The sequence below is a fragment of the Polypterus senegalus genome, chromosome 11 (genome assembly GCF_016835505.1).
Source record: "Polypterus senegalus isolate Bchr_013 chromosome 11, ASM1683550v1, whole genome shotgun sequence".
Taxonomy (NCBI): domain Eukaryota; kingdom Metazoa; phylum Chordata; class Cladistia; order Polypteriformes; family Polypteridae; genus Polypterus; species Polypterus senegalus.
Window position 1 is genome coordinate 104,868,394 of NC_053164.1, and position 24,505 is coordinate 104,892,898.

The window sequence follows — 24,505 nt, forward strand, 5'->3', positions numbered from 1 at the left end:
CAATCTGTACTAATCCCCACTAGTCTCTGCTGTTTTTCCAGGTACTTCCATGGTAGCAATCTGTGCCAACACCATCTGATCGAGACACCATGCAGACCCCCTGTGTTGATAGATTGAAGGTGGGAGTCCCTGCTGTCCACAAGACCAGAATCATCAAATACTGTTACATGAAGCATGAAAACAAAGAGGACTGATTTATAACCATTTATGTCAGGTAAAATGTCCAGTGGGGACTGGGTGGTCTTTTCAGCCTTTGAACCCTTGCAGATTTTGTTTTTTTCCTCAGCCTAACTGGAGTGTTTTTTTTGTTTGTTTTCTCTGTCCTCCCAGCCATTTGGCCTTACCTACTTTGGTTGTTACTTATTATTTAATATTATTGGCTAATCTTAATTGTTTTTTTTTTCTTGTAACTTACTTTCTGTCATATTGTAAAGCACTTTGAGCTGCATTGTTGTATGTAAATGTTCTATATAAATAAATATTGTAGTTTATGTTGTAAAGTCTGTGTTTTTAAACAAAAATGTAGTAGCATGGAAGGGGCCTAAGTGTGAAAAGGAGAGTACAAGAGTGAAATGGGAATAAGAGGGTCTGAGTATTAAGAAATGAGTACTCCCTATAGAAGTGTCTGTAGTGGAGCCCAATAACTGCAGAAGCTCAGCAAGGATGGCGGGTGGCAACCTTCTTACAATAAAAAAATACTTTTCATCGAAGCAAAACTGAGCAAACTGTAAATTTTATGTGTTAACATTTTTCAAGTCAGTGATCATTACAGTATTTTGCCACACATTATACTGCTCCTTTGTCCGGGGCTGTTTACCTACCTTATGGCCAGTGCAGCTGCAGGCCCGCCGCCGGGGGGGGGACAAACGGGACTCTGGTCCGGGGGCCTAACGGAAAGGGGTCCCCTTCATGCTTGATTTTTTTAATGTTGATGTTGTGTACGTAGATATATAGTCGGAGAATTATTCAAGTTACATGTAATAGAAAAGTTAAATCATTTAGCTTACAACAATACAACTGAGTGTTTTAATAGCCGCACGCTCCATGCAAGTAGATATCGTGCTCGTGTCGTGTGCACGCTTGTCAAAGGGTCTCAAAGACAAAGAAGAGCCGACACCGACGTCCTTGAGCTTGACGTTGAGTAGTATGTTTGTTGTAGAGGGTACGTGGATAATGGATTGACTTCGCTGCTGTAATTGAATACTTCCGTTTCACACACAGAGGCGCTGTTCTGTCTCAGACAACAGCGATATTGTTGTGCACTATCGTGGATGTTGACGTGTATGGTGTAGCAGAAGTCCGTCTCCGTAGTTTGATAATTCATCCGCTTGGGTGTTTATTGTTGCTTTTAAAGCAGTGTGCGTTGGTTTTGTGTGTATCACTAAAGATTCTGGATCTCCCGGATTTTTTGAAAACTTTGAAGTTTGATACAGTAAGTTACCATACTGATTGTACACCATGCAGATAACCCTAACTGTTAGTATATATTAAAATGTTTAGATGTTACTCCTATTCATTGCATTGGTATAATTGTACCGTTACACGTTAGATAATACATAGGAGGCCTATCTCATTAATGTATTGTTTCAATTCCGCTACAAGCTTCCGTTAGCACTGGCTTTCCTTCTCGCAGTCAAACTTTGATGTGCAAGAAGGCTTAACTCATCAAGTATGGTATTCATAAATGCAGCATTGTTGCTGTCGGATAAACTACATTTCAACAATTTTGTATATGTATTTGAAGGTTTTGGCATGTGGGGACCCGGGGGGAGGCAGAGGGGCCCACACGTACCCAGTTGTTTGGGGCCCAAATATTTCTGGCGGCGGGCCTGGCAGCTGGGAAAGGCTTTGGCCTGCTGGGACACTTTGGCACCCAAATAAGACGTTACCAGTTGTTCACATACTTATTAATTCTGCTATTGTACTAAAAACAATGATATTTGGAGAAGTCATTGTGTAGTAGCTTTGAATTATATACGATTTGCTGCTGCACAGTCACTTCAAATAGTTCCCATTTCAACGTGACCTATACTATGTCAACAACAAGCTAAAGCCATATAAAACACCAGAAACCAATCTTTACAGTGAGAACTCTAACATCAAGAAAGATTTGACATCTTGTTAGCTGACATGCTCTACAGGGTATTCTGAGGCAGGAATGAAGAAAAGCCCTGCAGTGCCTTTGAGTAATAGACAGTTTATCCCTGGCAGTCAAATTATTTATTAATTTACCCACCAGCAAAATTATCTTCCATTGATAATCCAGCTACTTGGTATGTAAATACACATGAAAAGGTGATGATTACCCCGCTTTTTTTAGAAAACCTAGCAAAGCATTCTATTTTAGCAAGAAGTACAATGCTGAATCAGCCTAATGAGGGCTCATCTTTGCCTTGAGTTAGAAAGGCACCCCACTGGCTTCCATTAGATAAACACTTTAGGCTCATCCTCTCCCAGGGATCCTCCCGTAAGAAAAAGAAGTTTTGTTTCATCTAGTTGGCCAGGAAGGCTTTCATCTCTGTGCAAAGCTCTCTTTAGTAACTCGCCTGTGGATAGTTCTGTCATATATTTTTGATAGCACTATTTGAATTTTGGGAATTGTCTGTGCTGCAGCTACATATTACCCGCAGCACTTCTTTCTACTTACCTCCTGACGCCAGATACATTACTTGAATAATGAAAGCCCCAAGAAAGCAGCCTCCTCCATTGGACAAAGTTAGGAAGTGCGAGGAGATCCCACGAATGCTACTGGGAGTCAATCGGAAAGCTAGAAGTGAACCTATGAGAATCAGGAAAGGAATTTGGCCATATTGTTAATCAAAGTTTTACTCTGTTGTTTTGCATTTATTTCAATAAATCATTATGGGAAATATTTCCCTGAAATGGAAATGCTTGTTTTTAATAAGTAAATTCACACTTCAGCACTACAGGATATAAAAAATAATACATATGTGTTCAAAAAACAAAGTTTTAAACATACTGTAATACTGAAGATGCTAAGCTTGACTCTGATATGGGCCAAAAGTAAAAAATGATAAGATGATATACAATGCAGAGTTTGGAGGAGCGTGAGGAAGGTGTTAGAAAAAAAGGCCAATGCGATCAAAATGGTGGAAAGCTAAAGTAGCTGCAAAATATGATGAAGAAAATATTGTCAGATGAATTTAGCTATTACTCTTTGTCATTAATGGTGAAATGATGATGAAGTGGTTAGTGTTACAGCTTCACAGCTCTCACGTCCTGGGTTGAAATCCTAGCCTGGTCTTTGTGGAGTATGGATGAACTCTTTGAGTCAACGCGGACTTTAATTTTCCTCTGAAAGGAGGATATGTTTAGTTAAATGGTATCATTAAACTGGAGCCCATCAATAAATGTTGCCTATAATGGCCTGGCAGCCTATCTTAGGTTGGTTCCTTACAAGACTCTGAACCTTACGACGTTGAACTACATTACAGTATGTGAGCTCATTAATGGTTGTTTTTCTTTAGTAAGTACCTTTGTAATCAAACATAAGCCAATAGATCAGTGCACTATGATCACAAAAAGGTAAGTGTGCCACGGTGATATCTTGGAGAGAGTGGGTTTTCATTGTAAAATGTTTTTACGTGTTCTCTGAAAACATCTGCCTGTTCCCTACCTGTTCCACCCATGTACATTTATGGTGACTTTCTATAAAAATTATCATAAACACGGTGATGGACAGCATGTGATCCTCTCCATGAAGTTAGGAATGACAGATGTGCCATGTCTGATGACTATGCTGGAGAAAACCACTCTGGCTACAAAAGAACACACTTAGTATGCATCATGATATGGAATTAGGAAGTAGACTGTGGCTAAGCAATTTGTGTTGGTGATGTGAGTGGTGGCTTTGAGGCTACAGATCTGCACTGGCAATTGTATGGTTGCTGGTTTGAATCCTGTAAACGCCAGAAGAAACTCTACTCCGTTAGGCCCTTGAGCAAAGCCTTTAACCTGCAATTGCTCTGTCCTGGGTATGATGTTAATCTGCATTCAGCTCCGCAAGCAGGTCTTCCACCTTGCAGGGAAAACCTGGCAGTTTGTGGCAGGATTGGCACTCCAGCCACCATAAAAAAACTCACATTGTTCCAGTGTAGATGCTGAGGTGTCACCCATTGCATGGCTGCACTCAGGCCCAATCCAGGTGGTTTGTCTTGTGGTGGGTGCAACGCTCCCAACCTATGTGATTTTGGTAGGTTATAATACAAAAGGATACACAGGAAGGATTAGTCTGAAAAATAGCTATCCTTCATTATCTCAGCTTTACTACTTCTATTGTATGTCGCATGCTGGCAGCATCTAATGCAAGGTAAGAAACAGTTCTGGATGGGCCACCACTCCTCTGAAAGGATCAATCACATTTGCTGTTGTTTTGGCCAATTTAGACTATTAGACATTTTAGATTTAGCCTAACAAATACAGCCTCAGGATGTTTCACGAAACTAAATAATTACTCGCAAACCAATCCAAGGTAACAATGATAATGTGTTCAGTTTGGAAACAGACAGAGAGTAGTACATACTGTAACTGAAACCTACATACCTGGAGCTGTTAGCTGCCCATTTGTAAAATCAGAAAATAAGGCTGAATAAGACTAAGATAGACTATTTAATTTGTTTATTAAAAGAAAATGAGGCATATTTAATAATAATTATGGTTACGTACAGTGAACCTCATTGTCAATGTTTAAATTGGACGTACATTCATCAGAACATATTGGCAAGTAAGTTTCTATCATGTAAGGCAGATTGGGAATGTACTTTTAATCATGTAATAATTAGCACATTAAAACGTTCTGTCCTGCCATCCTGCAAATCATAGCTATAAGTCTGAGTGAAGGAATGAGTTCACTAGAGTGGCATACGTGACCATCATCAGGTCCTTCGATGAAAACCCTAAATACAAAGAGGACTGTTTGATTTACGTTAGGTAGATTGCCCAGAGGGGACTGGGCGGTCTCTTGGTCTGGAACCCTACAGATTTTATTTTTTCTCCAGCCTTTGGAGTTTTTTTTTGTTTTTCTGTCCACCCTGGCCATTGGACCTTACTTATTCTATGTTAATTAATGTTGACTTATGTTTATTTTTTATTGTGTCTTCTATTTTTCTATTCATTTTGTAAAGCACTTTGAGCTAAATTTTTTTGTATGAATATGTGCTATATAAATAAATGTTGATTGATTGATTGATTGGTTAAAAGGTATAATGTAAATAATATGAAATTAAATATCAATAACTGGGAAAACAAGCTTTGCATAAAACCTACAGATCCATATGAATTTGGGCATTCAGGAAATGACGTGGCAAACTTCACCACAGAATCTGTTCTAGAATGACAAAAACAGCTTGATTGTATTTTTTATTCCAAATTAAGATGGGCTTACTGGTTTCACTGCATTAGACAGACATTTCGAAATAAGATAGTTATATTCAAGGGGATAGAGAGTTGCAATGCATTGCATGTTGATTAACACAAGCAAGTAAGAATTTCACTGTTCACTGTACACGTGTCAATAATGAACCAATACATCTATTCATTATAGACTATAATTGAAAAGGGATGCAAATTGTACAATATTTGGCGTGAAAAATAAAGGCCAATCGAATAAAAATGGACATTGATGTATTTTACAGTACTTTATTTATTATCAGCACTACAGAGGATTCAGAAAGTATTTAGACCCCTTTACTTTCTGTACACTTTATTGTGAGGTAACTTTAATTTTAATTAGATATATTTGCTATTTTTTCTCATCAATTTACATTAAACAGCCCATAACAACAAAGTGAAAACATGTTTTCAGAAAAGTTTGCTAATTTATTAGAAATCAAAAACTGAAATCTCTCATTCTTGTTAATTGTGCAAACACTTAATATGAATCTTTGGCAGTAATTACAGCTTCCAGTCTTCTTGAGTAAGTCTCTACAAATTTGCACACCTATATTTATCCCATTCTTCCTGGCAGACCCTCTCATGCTGAGTTAGCCTGGATTGGACGGGTCTGAAATACTGTCATCTTCAGGTCTCTCCACAGATGTTTTATAGCAGGGGTGGTCAACTCTGATCCTGGTGTGTCACACTGCCTACAGATTTTCATTCTAACCATTTTTTAAATTAGTGACTCGATTTTGCTACTAATTAACTTTAATTAAAAAATTTAATTTATTTGCTATTTAAGGCTCAGACCCTTTAAATCAGGACTGAGCAACGTTGGTCCTGGAGGGCCGCAGTGGCTTCAGGTATTTGTTCCAACCCAACTGCTTCATGAGAAATCATTCATTACTGATGAAGCACTTATTGATCAAGTGACATTTTTCTGCTTCAGTTTAGTTGTCTCACTTGTTAGGAGTTGGAATCCATAATTGCTTATTTTAGTCTTTAAAAGCTGTATTCATTGTTTTAACTGCTCCTTATTACGAATGAGATGCAATGATAGAATGAATGAAAAGGAACCAGCAGTTCTACATCTAGCTTGTCTCCATTTCCACCCGTGTGGATTCATCATTCACTAATTGCTTTAAGTGCTCAGAAGGAAACTGAAGAGAAAGTGAAGAACTGAAAATTACTCATCCATTTTAGGCTTCAAATCACTTGGATGATATACCTGTATGTGTCACTAGAAAGGAAAAAAAAAATCTATGCTTTAAAAATGGACTGACATGATAGAGTTAAAACAGTAACAAGCCATTAAATTACATAAAATCTGTTACTGGTGAGGACTGGCTTCCTTATTAAGCAACTGGGTTGGAACAAAAACCTACAGCCACTGTGGCTGTCCATGGTGGGAGATGGACTTCCCTGTTATAAGGGGCTTAAGTCTTGACTTTGGCTGGGCCACTTAAGAACAATCAGGGACTTGTCTCTGTGATGTCTTGACTGTGTGTTTTATGACCGTTGCTGTGCTTAAAGATCAACCATTGTCCAAGTCTAGGCCATGTGTACAATGCAGAAGGTTTTCTTCAAGGATTTCTCTGTTTTGGCCGTATTCACCCTTCTCTCAATTCTGATTGGTTTCCCTGTCCCTGACACTGAGAAACACCCCCATAGCATGATGCTGCCACCACAATGCTTCACCATAGGGGTGATACTAGACAGGTCACCAACTTCACCAGCCATAGTGTTTGGAGTTCTACTTTTGTTTGATCACAACAAAGATTCATTTTCCACATGCTCTCAGAATCCTTTAAATGCTTTTTATCAAATTTCAGGTGGGCGTTAGCTACTGTAGAATAAATGCCTAAAGGATGGAGTGCTGCTGAGATGGTTGTTCTTTCTGTTAGAGTGACCATCACTTCTCTGACTTAGACACTTCTTTCCCAGTTACTCGGTTTGGCCAGACTAGGAAGAGTCCTGGTGGTTCCAAACTACTTTTATTTCACAATTACTGAGGCAACTGTGCTCCTGGGAACACTCAAAACCTTACAAATAGTTTAATCCCATGCCCTAATATGAACCTCACCATCATTTTATCACAAAGGTCTACAGAGGCTCCTTGGACTTCATGGCTTGCTTTTCGTCCTGACATGCACTGTGAATTGTGGGACCTTATATACACAATAGTGTGCCTTTGTAAATGAAGTTCAATCAGTTCAGATTACCAAAGGTGGACTCTTCTAGAGGACTGTTAAAGCAAACAGGAGGCACCTGAGCACAATATGGATTACCACAGCAAAAGGTCTGAATACTTATATAAAAGAGAGATTACAGTTTTAATTTTTAATTAACTTCCAAACCTTTCTGAAAAAATCTTTTCACGTTGTCATCATGGGTTACTGAGTGTAGATCGAGGGGCAAAAAACGCAAATTTATCCATGTAAAATTAAATGTATAATGCAATAATGTGTGCAGGAAGTGAAGAAGTGTGAATACTTTCTGGTCCACACTGCAAGCATCCATCCATCTGATCCTGCTTATCCAGTTCACAGCCACATTACCCACAAAGCATAATGACCAGTGGTACATGAATACTTGAAGTGTATATACTATATGTGTCCACTCTTTCCATACACAATGTACACTTTTTGAGCCTACAAGAGTTAATTTAACAATGGTCATTTTGCTGTGCACTCACAAACCCACCTATACTCATTTTTTCAGGCTAATTAGGAATTCCCAACCCCCCCCAACTGGCATATCTTTGGGATGCAGAAAAGAAAGTGTAATACCTTGACAAAAAAATTACACAGACATAAAATGAATGTGCAGCCATCACACAGGCAGTGCCTGGTGTGAGAATCTAACCCAGGACTCAGAAGCTGTGAATTATCCACGCTAACCACTACATAACACAATTATTTTATTTTCCAGGATTTTATTCCAATTAAAAAAAAACAAAGACTTACAAGCTGGGTTGACCAGGGTTTCAGATATGCCTAGTAACATATATTGGGGAGCCAGATGGAAACAGGGCATGGAGGAGACGTGGAGAACTTTCCCAGAAATCACTTGCTCCATAGTAGGGTAGCACTTCCTGTGTAGTTCAGAGAAGCCAGCAACAGAGGCGGAGAGGGCAGCACACAGGTGACCAGAAACTGGACAAAATTAGACAGGAAGACATTATGGTTAATGGCTTGTCTTTCATCAGTACGTTTAATAGAATAATTCTATGATTAAAAACACATCTGTGAGTTAATACTGGCAAAACTTTACATTTGGAAAAAGGGTCCCAGAAAAGAACATGCAATAATATGGAAAACTGCCAAGAAACATTTCTGTTAGCCTTTCAAAAAGTAAGTGGTGCCCCAGAATCTTTATAAATCAATCACAGACTTTTTTTCTTGACGCGTTTAAAAATAATGAAGTTAATTTATTCAGGTTTCTCAGGTAGGTTTAATATATTTTCAAGTAAAATAATGTTTGCTAGAGAAGTGCCCTACTGGACCTGTACAATCTGAAAGCTGCTCTTTGTCAAAGTGAACCTCATTATTTATTAATTATTTGAAAGCTTTAGATATGCAGTCCATCTGGACCTTCCAGGAGGCAGCATGTAAGGGGAGCCCCTGGGGTTTCTTTTGACCTCCTGTCCCATTAATCCTTGATCTGTGAAGGATATATAAAAAGCCACAGTCTCACTGAGCCAGAAAATATTTGGAAGGGGAAGCAGCCTCTGTCATGCAAAAGCGCTTTATTTGAGATGGCCCAAATTTTTTATTTTCTTTTTTTTGCAGCTGAAGGTGAGATCAATCCTTTACTGGAACAGTTAAAAAAAGTATACTGGATGTGTTTTTATACCACTTCATCATATACAATCATATACAATAAAGTATTAGCTTGCCTCAGGCTATGCAGAGCACTCTACAATGTATATAGAGTAATGAGGGAATGGTCATTTTTATAGTGGGGTTTTCTATATTAGCACATACTGTACTTCATATGTTGCATTGCTTTTTTTCTTTACTAGCACAAATAATAATAGTGAATATCTAAATTGCCCTGTACTACACATATACAGTATACAATATAGCCCAGAACCACTATTTCATTTAAAGCATTTAAGATCGGAGTATTCGCTTAAAACTGTAAGAGATACTTTATTGGGTCAATATAACCAATAAAATAATAAAACACTTAAGTGGTCTTTACTGCCTTCATTCGAGACTTGAGTCAGTCACCTGAGTAGGTGTCCTGTTGACAAGGTTCCCCATTAAACAAAACCTGTCACTTCTAATCTCTGGTCATTTGTTTCTGCCAGCTCCGTGTTTATTGTTGCTAGAAAATGTCTAAATTCTGGAATTCAGCAATGTATTTTTGAACAATCTTAGAAAGATCGCCATTTTACTAAGCTAGCTTATTGTATATTTATTCACTCACTTAAAGCCAAATTAAGAGGATGCACAGTTAACACTTGGAACAACATCTTTCACTTTTGCCTAATGATTACTTGAAGGAATTGCCATAAATCCTCAACTCTCATACTTAGATATCATAAGACAATGTGGTCGCTATGCACTCCTGACACAACAAAGATATCATAAAACCTCTCTTGAATAAAGATTTCTTATTCTCATATTTAATTAATTAGAAAGGAGCAAAAATGGTCATCGGTGTCAGTCATCTACCTACTTTATTTTTCGTTAATGGTAGCTTATCTACACATCATAGATTGCGCTGGTTATGTCAATTTGTTACTGTGTTAGTCTGGGTAGCATTAGTCTCACGCAGCTAGACATGATTTTCAAATGAGATATACATCTGAGAAAAACTCATTAAAAAGTTTGTAGTGAATAGGGGCAAGATCCGCTACTGAAAAGGCTCTGCCCAAAGGGTTTCTTTCTAAAAACACAACTCCTCCAGTCCGTGCACTTCAAAAGGTCGAGGTTACCGAGGCTCACAGTCACATACAAATACATAAACCAACTATAAAAAGACAGGGAGAGAGCAAAAGTAACTAAACAAAAGACTTGACACTGACAGAAAACAGAAAGCTAAAACTGCTGTTATCCATTCAAGTGCTCTTTAGAATGGGGTAACTGAAACTTAATGAGCAACTCATAAATCGCAATAAGGGCAGTGACAGAAGAGACACAGGAACATGTTGACCACTGTAGGTACTTTGATTCATGTGCTTGAGAAGTTCTTCTGACTGCAATAATATCTTTGGCTATTGCATTATTATATGACATAACAACAGCAAACAGAGTTTAAATCAGCATTGTGGCCTTTGGATATACTATGTGATAAAATGTTCAATTCTGGCTCGTTTAGACATGTAGTTAGACGATGGATATTATGCAGTATTTTGAGTACAGAAATCGGCATCTCCTCATTATTAGTTCTCTTACTGGCAGTCATTTTCACCTCCTTTTGATGAGGTGCGCCACATTATTTCCTTCAAATTCATATTTTCATGAGCATAGCTGCTAGTTCTTTGAACCTTACATCGATTCCGACATTGTCATTGCAACAGAACAGCAAAGAGCACACAACTACGACAGCATATCATTCACCTTTCCACTATTACTCTTACTGAAACCTTTACCCAAGGTGAGTTACAACATTTGAGATCTAATTGGTTACTTGCTCATGGTCACACAGTGTCAGCAGTGTAATTTGAACTTGCAACCTTAGTGTTTGAAGTCCAAATCCGTAAACTACTGTATTACAACGCACTCCCTGCACACTAATCCATTGATGTTTTTGAATGCTAATGCATAATCACAGGAAGGCGTTTCCCAGTTGCAACAGGTTACTATATGTTTTTATTTTTCACACATACAATGTGCTCTCCACACATGTGACACACATTTATATGTTTAATAGGGATCTGTTCCAGAGACTTTTCCAATAGCGTTTATCATAATCGTAATCAGAAGTTTGCTCTCTGTCGAAACAAGTTAAGAGAGCATTATTACAGTTCACAATCATCATCCCTGCTTTGAGTGAAGTCTTCATGAGGCATTGGATTGGTTTAGAAATGTGGCATTAAGTGAGCCATCTAATTGTTCCCAACCACTTTTAAGCACAATTCTCTCATGGTTCTATCCAGTCGTGTACACAGTATTTTACATCTGGCTCTAAGAGTCTAGGGTAGAATAAAGATCGGGAAAATTTTGATTGATTTACTGTATAATTGGTTCTAAAAATAGGATGATCTTGTTCACTGAGATATGTAGAACTTATTTTTTCTTACATGGATTTGATGTGCTGCATGTGTGTGAGTGCCAGGTTCTTGGTGTGGTGTGAAGCCATCCTCTTAGAGTCTTGAGTGAGTGAGAGATTAATCAATGGTACTGCATGGCGTAAAATGTGAGAGTACAGAACCAACCCTATGGGGGCTGTTTTTAAAGAGACAAAGGGTAGGAATTTTGGTTCTCCATGGCTTACCTGCTTATATTTTCCATCTTACAGCAGAAGATTCAGACCTGAACCATGAGCAGTGAACGTGCCTCCCTCTAACCTAATATTAAAAACCTTCCTCTATGTTCCCTTTAATTTGGTCCCCTTATCTTGTGTGCTATTCTCACAGATTTGACACACATAGCTTTGAAAGCTATGATTGGGATTCTTCTCTTCACTGATCTCAACACATTACTAGCTGTTGCTCTTTAGGTCTTAAAAGTCTTCCCAGAATCAGATATTACTTTTAAGTCTGAAATACTTGGATTTGTAGACTTGTATGTTTGCAAAAGACAATGAAGTTCAGAAATACAGTGCAAGGTTTAGTAATACAGAAAAGTTAGAATTCTAACTAGAAGAAAGACAAGGTGCAGAATTACTCAAGTGCAAAGGCTATACATGTACAGTATGTCCTTAAATAAAGAGAAGCATTATGAAAATGCAAGCTCTGGAAGAATATATGCTAATTTCTTCACAACAAAGCCATTTTGGTTACAACAGATTAACACTGTGAGTCGGACCCTGACAGGTATGGAGTCATACACAAGCAAATTTGTGAGAGCTATACAGTACATGCAAATCAAAATGTTCTAAGGTGAAGCCAGGGGCGAGAAACATGTGAATATTTAAAATTTAATCTTTGCTTGAAAGAGGAAGGATGTAAGATAGTAACTGGCTTAAGTTGGAGGCCTAAAGGCTTCTAAAACTTTAATCCACAGCTAATATAGAAGAAGAAATATGAAGCCTAAAGGCCCATGAAGGCTCATTGCAGATGCAGGCACTATTCAGACAAAGCAGAAGACATTGCTTGTTTGTTATTTGGTAAATAATTGAAGTTTGGCAATTATAATGAATTGTTATTGACCGTCTGCTATTCTTTTGAGCGCTCTGTTACAATACGCTGGACCTGCTGCTGATTTGCCAAGTTACTCATCTTAACAAAAAAGCAATTGAAAACCATTAGGATTACATAACTGTCATCACGAGATATTCTTGTTTTATTTCTGTTGATGCACTTACAGACTTCCACATGAGTTCAGCACATTTTCTTTCCTTCTCTTGGTCCTCTTTATTAATACACCCCTCTTGTCCTTTGACAAAGAGAGTGGCCAGTTCTGATTTCATTTGTTTCATTTCTAGAATTGAGTTATATTTACTACAAGTTGTTTATTTGATTTTTATTCTAACGACAGATTTTTTTGTTTTGGTTGACACCAGTTGGTGTTTACAGTTTCCATGGCTGTTGTTAGGACCTTGAAAGACAGGTCATGTGACCTGTGACATCATGGCAGCCATTACATAACTGATGGAAGAGCACAGTGTGTTCAAGCTAGTTCAAGATAGTAAGTGATGAACTGTAGAATTTCTAGTTAGTGTGAGAGCTACCTGAAATGTTCATTTTGATAATAATTTTTGGATTAGCGTACTGAATTTGGTGTACTACTTTGACAGATTCTTTTGGTTATTCTGACTCTGGCTTGTTATCTGACTGTACTTCAGTTACCACTCTTTTAACATTTCTCCATCTCTTGCGGCCTCATGTATAAATGGTGTGTATGCACAAAAATGTTGCATACGCCCGTTTCCATGATCACATCGCGATATATAAAAACTAAACTTGGTGCAAAGCCACACACATTTTCATGTCAGGTCAAACCATAGCGTACGCTAGTTTTCGGCTCGGTTTAACAAACTGGCAGCACCCAGCATCAAAGCAGTGCTACTGTTCCAGTGTGGTTTCCCTTTTTTTTATTTGATTCACATCCCTGATGCAGCTTCATCAAATACACTGAAATATAACAGCATATCTTTTTTTTAGTTTAAGGCATCCGATTGTAATCAAACTGTAACAATGTAATTGTGCACGGAATGGCCAAACTATTTCAAATACTATAGCTGCTTTAGCGTTGCCGTTGTCAGTGCACCACTCAGAGTATTTTAACCCACTGTATCTAAGTGTGGAATCACAGCTCTACAGCAGCTGATCGGGAAGCTCCAAAGCAGTTGTGTCAAGAGCGGAATTATCGGGATACAGCTTCTAGCACACGCTGCCTCAGCCATGGGCACAATCTATTTGAACTTCTCCCATTTGGCAAACACTTCAGAGCTTTTCCTATACGGATCTCACGGTTCAGAAACAGTTTCATCCCAAGAGCTCTAAATGCACTCAATCAGTCCATCAAGTGCTCCCAGTAGAACTGTTTGTTCTTTTAAGCACCATTACCTCACTATAAACTTGCATTACTGTTGTAATATTGCACAACCTGAGCAACCTTTTCAATTTTTTTTATTGTATTATTATTATTATTGTTTTTGTTATTTTACCATTTTATAGGAAAATAAGTTTATGGAGGATTTGCATACTGAATCTCATGTGCTATACAATAACAATAAAGGAATTCAATTCAACAGAAGAGAGGGCATATTTACAGATGATGACGAATGGCTTCTAAGTCGATTTAGATTTAGAGACACTATCTTCTTGGAACTTTTGATACAAATTTTTAAGATGAAATGCAGTAAAGTATAGATATTACATTATACAGATACATTTTTAATTTCATTTAAATAATGTATACTGTTATTAATTAAATGTCTGGACACAGTGGACAGCGCTAGCTATGAACTGGTGCCCCGTTCAGGGATTGTTCCTGCCTCTTGCTGTATGCTTGCTGGAACTGGCATGACCCTGGATGGATAGATGGATGGAGTAATTAAACATGTATTATGAATATATTTCAATGTACCTTAAAAGTTTCGAAGAATTGGCGTTCTAAGCTTACAGATGGCTTGACTTTTATTAAAGAGCTAATTGTGTGGCGATTGGATTCTTGGAGAAAGAAAAGAAAGGACAGGAATTGGGGGTTAGTACGTTTGAAAGAGACAGTACTGCTGCAATAAATTATTTTATCGTGGGTCGTGCACGGCACAGCAAGGATCTTGTGCGAGGCAGGAACAATCTCTGGACTGAGCACTAGCTAATCAGTGCCCCTGCACCACTGTGGCCCTATGTTTAATACATGCTTTAATTCATTTCATTATGAAAATGATAATCAAGTATACATGCCTGTCAAGTAAAAAATTGTTCAGAGAGCTGTAATATCATGAACGTAATGTATTCTGTGTCCTGTTGGTATAAGAGAAAGTCTGTTTAATAAGAAGCATGTAGTGATTTATATACATAGATTACATAGAATAACACATAGAATAGTGTCAGGGATGCCAGGGGCCATGACCCGGCCGGGACACTGTGAGGGACCGGATGTGGGTCTGCGCCCACCCTGGATCACGTGGGGGCCGCCTTCCTGTTTGCTTTGGGGGCCACGGGTTGAGGGCATGGAAGCCCCACCCTGTAGGGGCCCGTGGTCACCGCCAGGAGGTGCCCCAATGCCTTGGGGACCTGATACCTCAGCACTTCCGCCACACCAGGAAGTGCTGGGGGGAAGAATTAAGAGGACACTCGGAGAGCTGCCGGGAGAACAGCCGGCACTTCCTCCACGCTGGGGCGTGGCCAACGGGGGAGTGTTCGGAACACCTGGAGCTCATCCAGGGCTGTTATAAAAGGGGCTGCCTCCCTTCATTCAGGGCTAGAGTCGGGTGGAAGGAGGACAAGGCAGAAGAGGTGTGGAGGCGGCCCGAAGAAGGCATTTGTGGCCAGGACTGAGTGATTGTTGGAGTTTGTGCACGGGACTGGGTCTTAGTGACCAATATTTGTGTAAATAGTTTTGTAAATAAACGTGTGGTCGTTGAGTAACAACATGTCCGCCTGTCTGTGTCCGGGTCGGCTCCATAATAGAAAGCTACTTTAGCTACGATGGGATTTGAAAAAAGTAGCAAATCAAAAGATTTTAAAATTAAGTTTATGACGTTCTACTTTAATGACAAAATAAACTATGTGATTAAAGTGGAAACTTTGAGATTAAAGTTAACATTTTGAGTTTTGTTTTCTACTGTGTCCCTATTTTTTTTTCTTTTCTCTGTACCTTGTTTCCATATGACATTCAGATGGTGGGCTACGACTCGCTTCTTCACAGTGATCTGACATCTTTTTTATTTTGGGCACTGCGCGACTTTCTGATCTTGAAGATTCGATCAGCTTCCTTTTGTTGGTTATACAACTGCTTAAACCAACAAACAGTATTTTTTCATTACCTCCACTTGGCATTCCCTGAAATTAGTTTTTCCCCGTGCTTTTGTCATTGTCCTTTTACAGAACGCTGTACTTAAGAGAACATTTATATTGATTTGCATATTCAAAGTGGCGGAATTCTGGGTGGGTTGGCAGGTGCGTGCACGAGCGCTACATTTCACGCTGACCAGGATTTATGTAGCAGAAGTGTGTGGAAGTTGGCTTATGCACGGTTTTGTGTATCTGAATATTTTTGTGCATACGCACATTTCAACTTTTGTCCGCACGCCATGTTTTAGTGTGAATTCTACGCACACCGTTATGCATGAGGCCCCTGGTCATTATTTATTTCCCTCTGTAATAGATTTGAGCATCTGTATTTTGACAGGCAATCATAACAGCTACATGGTTGCTAGACACATGATGTGAGTGTGACCTGTGACATCAAGTTGATTATGATGACTGCTCATACATGGTTAGGTCTGAACTTTGAAATTAAAAGTTTACAGGAACACCTTTGCAAAAGACTCGTCTCATGCAAAATAAACTATTTGGACAAGACTTTGGCTTTTATTTTGTATTGACTTTGACCCTTTTTGTCTTGACAGTTGCTGTGGTCTCATGTGTACAGACCTTCACTCTCATGTCTAGACTAGACTTTTGAAAAATCCTTTAAATCCTGATGCTTCTTCTGATCCCTGCCAGTCAATTATGTTCATGGTGTTAATATACTAAATGTTCTTCTCTCTCTCCTTACCTCAAAAAATGCTACAATCAGTACACTTTTAGACTGAAGTTCAGTAAATGATACTATTGATCATACTAGTCTACTGCCAGGGCTTGACAATTTAATTAGACTTTCAGATACTGTTCTTGGAAAGCTTGTTTAACAAGTCATTTTCAACATGTGAGAAAGTCTGTTGACAGTACTCTTCTCATTGCATTTGATATGAGGCAGTTTCCCTCAGGGTTTGGCCCTGGACCTGTTTTTTTCTCTGTACAGCATTTGACGCTAGCAAATGTCAGTTCCATGTTAGTTTTTGCAAATTTTACTATTTTTATGTTACGTTGTTTTATTCTTTCTTGAATTCCAGAGATCAAAACAGCTACAGTGCCATGATGGTACATAAGGAGTGAGTCCATGGGCATTGGTATGTGACCGCACATTTTCATACTATGTTTCCCATTTTTGTGCATTCTTTATAGAATATTCCGAAACTAACTTGTCTTTTCTGAACTGAGCAAAACCTGATTGCTTTAATTGATTGGTCAGGTTTAAACCTGATTGGCTTAACCTGATTGGTTAAACATCTTTAATCACTTAGGGCAAGGGCGGCCTTGCTGGCTGACCTACATACTTGCGTCTGTTTTTCAGGAAAGGATTAGTTCATGGCAGTTTGTGTTGGTTTTCTTTTTAGCGTCTGCCTTGTACAAGCAGTGTTAGTGCCAGAACAAATTTAACAGGGTGGAACTGGACTTCCACATGAAGGCATATATGCAATACCAGTTACACCAACAGTATTTCCAATTTAAAATGAATGTGTCTCAGAGCGCATATGCTGTACAACAGAGCAAACAGCAAACTTCATTCTAAAGTAACACCACAGTTTATCACTGTTTTACAAATCCAATGCTGAGGAGAGGTTGTATCTAAAAAACAGTCTTAATGAGGGCTCGTGCAAACACAAAGCCCAACACACAATACTGAATAGACTGCTGAGTGAAACTGAAAGCCAGAACATAAAACAAATTAAAATATAAATTTAGGCAAAAAGTATAATAATTAGTAATGTGGCTACTAAAATAACACACTTAACGCACCTCCAACTTAATAATTAACTATCAGAACTCTTCACTTTACATCAGATGTTTCCTGGAAGACCTAAAATGCTGAAGGTTTTTGTTTCAACCCAGTTTATTAATTAGAATTGAATTATTGCTGCTCATATAGTTAAGGTTCAAACAACATTTTTGTACTTCATTTAATAAACCTCACCTTTTAAGATTCAAGTTTAATCAACCCTTTTAGTCTTAAAAAGCTTCATTCACTATTTTTAATATTGTTTTTAATCAGTTGCCAATTAATGGAAATGGAAGTGACAGAGAAACCAGCAGTTCGCCACCAAACTTGGGCCCATTTACACCTGTGTGTGTGCTCTTAATGAAGTTATTTTTCTAATAAACTATTTGTATGGAACTGAAAGAGGAAAACATAAGAATGAACTTACATGGCAGAATTAGAAAATTAGATAACAGTCCTATTATATGCAAGGATCAACCTATGCAATTGGGCTGTGACAATAATCTGAAGCCACTCTAGCTCTTCCAGGGGCCTGTAAAGCATGCGTGAACACAAAAAGAGGCTCGACATGTGTGCATGTAACTTCACACGCAAACGTTGGAATTTATAAAAGTGAACTTGATGGGGGACCATGTGTATATTTACTACAACTTTGACCCATGTGTACGCAATGTTTTGGAAAAAATGGGAAACGACACCCTTGATCAAGTAGGGAAATGAAGCTAAACCAGCTAAATGACGACTCACATAATTATAATATTGGACCTCTGTCTGTTCACTGGATAGCTCCTTGATTGTAACCATTGATTTTTGCATAGTTGTAGCAATTCCTGTCCATGCCATTTCACAGCTGGATTAAATATATGCTTTCTTGAGTTGTGGACACTAGCCCTATGCATTCACTCTCATTTGTTGATAGTCCTAAAGTGGCTTGTTTCGTAGACTTCCGGGGCCATGATTATTCAGTTTGAAATAATAATTAGTAGTGCTACGCCTGTATGCAGGTTCAGATGCCTAATCAGAGTCACTGAAAGCAATTTGACCCAAGTTCTCTTCAGATTTCCTGAAACTAAACTCATAGTCTATAGCTTACCTTAGCACATGTTTAGCAGTGATTAGGTTTCCTGATTGGGAGTTTGATAATAGTTGTAAGATCCTGTTGACTGTCCATCTAATGGTAGGTCTGATACATATCATAGCATATGTTAGACTCCCCACAATATCTTGGTATTCTTTGCGATTGACAGTACCCTGGATGTCATTATCTATTTTCAGCTCACATGGGGTAAACCTTGGCTTACAATATGTCATACCAAACCTTTCAAGTATTTCAAGGATTTAGTTCTTCTCATTCTTTTAGATTTTTCCATCTTTTTGCCCAAAATGAATGCCTTGGAAGTATGAATTGTTTCCTAAATATTTCATGCTGAATTGACATTTCATGTTTTCTTTTATTATTGCTTGCTTTTTATAAACACAATGATCTGCTTGATTTCTCTGGAGGTTGTTTTGTTCTAGGTGATCATGCAGAACCTTGTACCAGTTTCTGACAGACTGTTTCAGAACATAGAGAGATTGCTTCAACTTGTACTGTACACCAGTTCCTCTCCGATCTTAAATTCGATTGTGAAGCCCTTAGGTTGTTCTACTAAAATTCAGCATCTATTGTGTTGTGCAAGCGTGCTGTTTTCATTTTTATTTGGTGAACTGTAATGTTATTCTGTACTGGTAACTGCATTGATGCTCGTACAGATATGATACTGGCGGTGGGAGGTAAAGTTTCTTGATAATCTATTCCCTCCACTTGACTGTAGCCTTTAGCAACATACCTTGCTTTGAAGATTTTTGACCCTGTCCCTTTTCTTTTAAGGCATAAACCCATCTAAACACTGCATCTCTACCTTCAGGTAAGGTGGTTAACTCGATTGTGTCGGTTTCTTTAAACAAGTGGAATTTTTTCTCCTTTCCACATGCCTGCTCTTGCAATTCAGAATAATTTAGGGGCATCTGTAAGTTTGAGGAGTGCCACATATCGTCTCGTAGCAGCAGTAAATCATGATGTTAAACTGAGCCATCTTCAAAATCAACTGCATAATCGTTTAAATGTTTCGGAGCCTTTTTCTCCTTTCTTGGGCAGTGATAGTTTTGAATACAATTCAGGCTTGGGTCAGAATTTGGTCTTTCCCCACGTCACATTATAATGTGACACATCAGTCCCATCCTCTCCTTGATCCCATCTGTTTATTGGTTTCTGCTACTATATTGACTATATACATATTCTAGAGCTTCTGAATTACCGTCATCAGTCAATTTCTGAATTACTGTCAATTTCAGCTTCCACATCTCGTAATTGTTTTCATCTCTGTTGAAAACTAATCTCTGCCATCTGCTCCCTGTGTTGCTCTTGAGCCCCATAACCTGTTGGGTTTCCGTGTTTAACAGAGATGCAGACGACGTTTTCGGGATAAAATCCCTTTATTCTTTGGTAACTCACAAACATGTACTCACACTTCTGAACTTCATGGGAGCAAGAAAAATATAACAAATACACACAATATACCACACACAGATCACAGGCCAGCCAATAACATTCATGGGAGAATATAATCTAACAAAAAGAAGTCAAAATCTACAATGCTTATTAATCATGATTCTCTTTTGAGCTTCCTCTAAAATAATATTCACTTCCATGTCGTTATAGGACTTTGCAAACAATTTGAACAAATGATGATTACAATGGAAAAAATATTATTATTCCAATCAACACTGAAGACTGCCCCCAACTGACCATCTGCTTACCAAGCTTATATGTCAAAGACTTTCCTAAATTCATGTCCATGACCTTTCAGTTTAGTGCTAAGAAATGAGCCTGAAATATACAGTATTGTAGCACTTAAAGATGGAATGACAGTGGGTATTACAGAAACAGATAGAAAGTCCTTTTCAGCCTTCTGGAAAGATCTTTCCAGGTGGTTGGGCAGTCCTATGGGGAGGGTGAGAGATTTAAAAAGGGTATCTGCTGGAAAAAAAAGAGACATAAAGATAGTAAGAGAAATGGTGTGGACCGCCAGTTAGATGCTCTTCAGGAGAGGCCACCATAAAGAGTCTACAGGATTATGAAAGAATGTGTGTGACTTGTTCTTGTGCATATTTGTAGGTATGAGGATGTTTTCTGTGGACCAAATAGCAAGGAAGCTTATTTAGGTACAATAATTTTACATATTTTTACTGTTTCGCTTAAACAATAAATATGGAGGTATTACAGGGCTGACCCACAAATATTAAGTGGTGTCTCTGCCTCTTCCAGCGTTCATTACAATATCTATGGGCCACCAAAATGTCTGAATTGAGGTCTTTATGCTTTTAAGAATGTCTCTTGACCACAAGACTATATATTAATTTACCAATCACCACTAGCAGCAATCATATATGTTAATATCTTCTTATGGCTACTTTATAATTTTTAAATGTCTTTTAATATTCTTTATACTTAATTGCCAAATTATCAAGCCCAAAATATTAGCATCCAAATAAGGGACATCTTTTGTAATTAGAGGGGAATATTCATTAATGGATGTTAGAATGTTAATTAAGAGCTTGTTTGAATTCCTGCATGCATTAAAACACTATATTTTTATTTGAAGATTCCATAAAAAATAGTTGGAGGGAAATGACTCAACTGGCAATTTAGAAAAGCCTGAATGCAACATACATTCATGTACTACTAACAGAGCAGTCAGTCATAGTTTTAGACAGCAATGGTCATTTAACAAACAATTCTTGACAAATTATGTTCCTACTTCAAGTGCATGACATGCCTATAAATAAGCAAGTTATGCTGTCCTGACAACTCAGATAGTGTCTTAAATGAAGATTTTGTTGGCTTCTGACCAGATCTGTTAAGTCTTGTTAATATTAAACAGGATAATGCTAAATTGAGTATTTTCATAGTCAATTTATCTTGTCCTAAAACTGATAACTTGAAAGCTTTATCCCATCATCAGCTCATTACAAGCAGCCTCTTCTTGCTTATATCTACTCACCAATCAGTGTGGTCGGTGACAATGAATATTTCTGCCATGATAAAAGACAAGCTGCTATGCATTCTAGAAGAGGGGCGATAACTAGCAATGGTATGATGCTGATCACGTTCATGGCAGCAATCGGCAGAAGAAACCCTTTCAGATTTAGGTTTGAGTTGAGAGTTTGTATATAATAGCCAGAAGGAATCTGAAAATGAAAAATTAATAATGGTATATTAGCAATAGCAATGAGTGATATTGTTATTGTAGTAGCATTACTTTTATGCTTATGTAGTAGTTCACATGTTCAACTGTTCATTTAAACAAAAAAAAAATGCAAACACTGATGTAAATATAGCACTATATGTTTAATAACACTTTCTTAAGTAGTTGTTTTGATAAATATCCATGACAAAAATATTGGACAAAAAACTAAATGACATTCCATTCAGTTTAAGAAACAAATTACAGACAAGAGAACTTCTTTTTATTTTCATATAAAAGTTAAAAGTTAATCAGAGCATAACATGGTTCAGGTGCATTCTGTGACTTGTTAACTGATTTAATAGTTGGAGCATTTAAAATGTTTTTAATTACTTCATCAAAAAGTCACTTATTACATTTTTGTTTATTAAATATTTTGTAACACAGAGTCATATTAATAAAAATGTTAGTAAAATGCAATTACATGCATTACTAGACTACAATAAATAAATGATTTTTAACAGCATGTAGTTAAAAATGTAACCAAATAGGCATGTGTTGGCTTAATAGTTTAACTTGGGTATTTTGGTAGTAAAAAAACAACTAAGGACCAGGTGATATATATCACAAATATTAAAGGGTATTAAAATATGCATGCATATAGTAGCATTTTTTTTAACTTTTCATATGTGAAGAAGAGGATATCCTCACTGCAGTAACAGGGACAACCAAAAAGGTACTTAGTGATATAGAAATTGTAGAGGGAGAAGTACTGTTTAGATTAAATAAGCTGAAATCTAACAATTCGGTAGGAGCCCCATCTATAAAATTTGCATGCGCTCTTAAGTGTGCGTAAACCATTTCATACACAAAAGTCAGAATTTATAAAACACAAACCTTTCATGGATAGTTTTGGAACGTTTCGACCATCTATAAATCCTAAACAGACTTTTTTGGTATTGGCATTTTAACGACTCTGTGTGGCTGGACAATGAAGTGAACAGAAAATCTCATTTCATTCTGTATTTCAAAGACATGCCTTTCACTTTCTGAATTACATCCATCCATCCATTTTCTAAGCCCAGTTGTTCTAAACCTGTATCTGTAAGAAGGATCATGTGATTTCTGCGTGAAAGTCTCTGTAATGTTGACAGCTCTAAGAGAATGATTCTAGGATGTTTAAGTCAGTCATCATTACATAAAAAGACAAAAATATCATTAATGAGAGTTAAGTGACAGAAAACATATTTAAGTTTGTTTGTCTATAAGTCTATAAGTACTTTCTTATTTTTAGAAGTTACAAGAATTACGCATAGCATAACATTCGGGTTGTGACTTAATCGATTTGAAAGTTGAAGTGTTTTCTCTTATTTATTACATTCATCAGAGAGACAGATGTGACATTTTTGTTTTTTAACCATTTTGCAACAGGGATATGTGTAATGTGTCATGGAGATTTGCTCAGGCCACCATGCTGCTATTTGTTAGGCTGAATTCCAAGGATTTGTTTACAGACAGAGGAAAATACTGAATATAATAAATTTAAGTTGGAACAATCTTTCTCAAGCTAAATCTGTAACAGTGAACCAACCTATAATTGAAATTGTACTTTCCGTACCGTTTTTAAGAACTGCTGGCATGAAGGCAAGAGTTGCTTTGGGCAATACAAATTATAGCATTGGTTAAATTCATCCATCCTCTTAACCCACTTATCAAGGGAAGGGGTCGTGCCAGCACCAGCAAGAATACAGCATGAGGCAGGAACAATCCATGAACAGAGTGCCAGCTCCTTGCTAGTGCTGCGACACTGTGTCCTCACATGCTTCATTATTAACAATATAGATTATTTAAATTAACTTAAAGTTTTATCTGTATAATATAATAAACATATTTTGCTGCATTTCATCTTTAAAATGACATTGTCATCATATGTAAATACGCGCTTTATAAAGTGGCTCAGGTTGTACAATATTATAACTGTATTGCAAGTTTACAGTGAGGTGATTGTACTTATAAGCACAAACAGTTCTACAAGGAGCACTTGATGGACTGATTGATTGCGTTTATAGTTCTTGGGATGAAATTGTTTCTGAACCACGAAGATCATATAGGAAATGCTCTGAAGCGTTTGTCGTATGAGAGCAGTTCAATAGGCATCATGGCTGAGGCTTTGTGTGCTTGATGCTGCATACCGATAATTCTCTTTCCAATCAGCTGCTGTAGAGCTGTGATTCCCCACTCAGATACAGTAATATAAATACTCCGAGTGGTGCAGTGAGAGTAATATGGAAAAAGATGATCCGCTGTGGCAACCCCTAACGGGAGCAGCTGAAAGAAGAAGGTGCGGTGAGAGTAACAACTCTAAAGCAGCTATGGTATTTAGAATAGTTTGACCATTCCGTGGACAATTATATTGTTACAGGTTAATTACAATCAGATGCATTAAACTAATAAACAGTATGCGGTTAATTTCAGTGTATTTATAAAGCCACG

At 37.7% G+C, this 24,505-nt stretch overlaps 1 protein-coding gene across 1 annotated transcript in view; it reads right to left on the reverse strand.

Annotated features, from left to right (window-relative positions):
* The window catches only part of slc15a5 (solute carrier family 15 member 5), a 111,072-nt gene that overhangs the window by 6,244 nt on the left and 80,323 nt on the right, over window positions 1–24,505 (reverse strand). The window contains exons 5-7 of the mRNA XM_039767980.1: window positions 21,830–22,016; window positions 8,364–8,552; window positions 2,648–2,779 (exon numbers count right to left, since the gene is read on the reverse strand). Coding sequence (XP_039623914.1) covers window positions 2,648–2,779; window positions 8,364–8,552; window positions 21,830–22,016 — 508 coding nt within the window. The remainder of the gene's footprint in view (window positions 1–2,647; window positions 2,780–8,363; window positions 8,553–21,829; window positions 22,017–24,505) is intronic.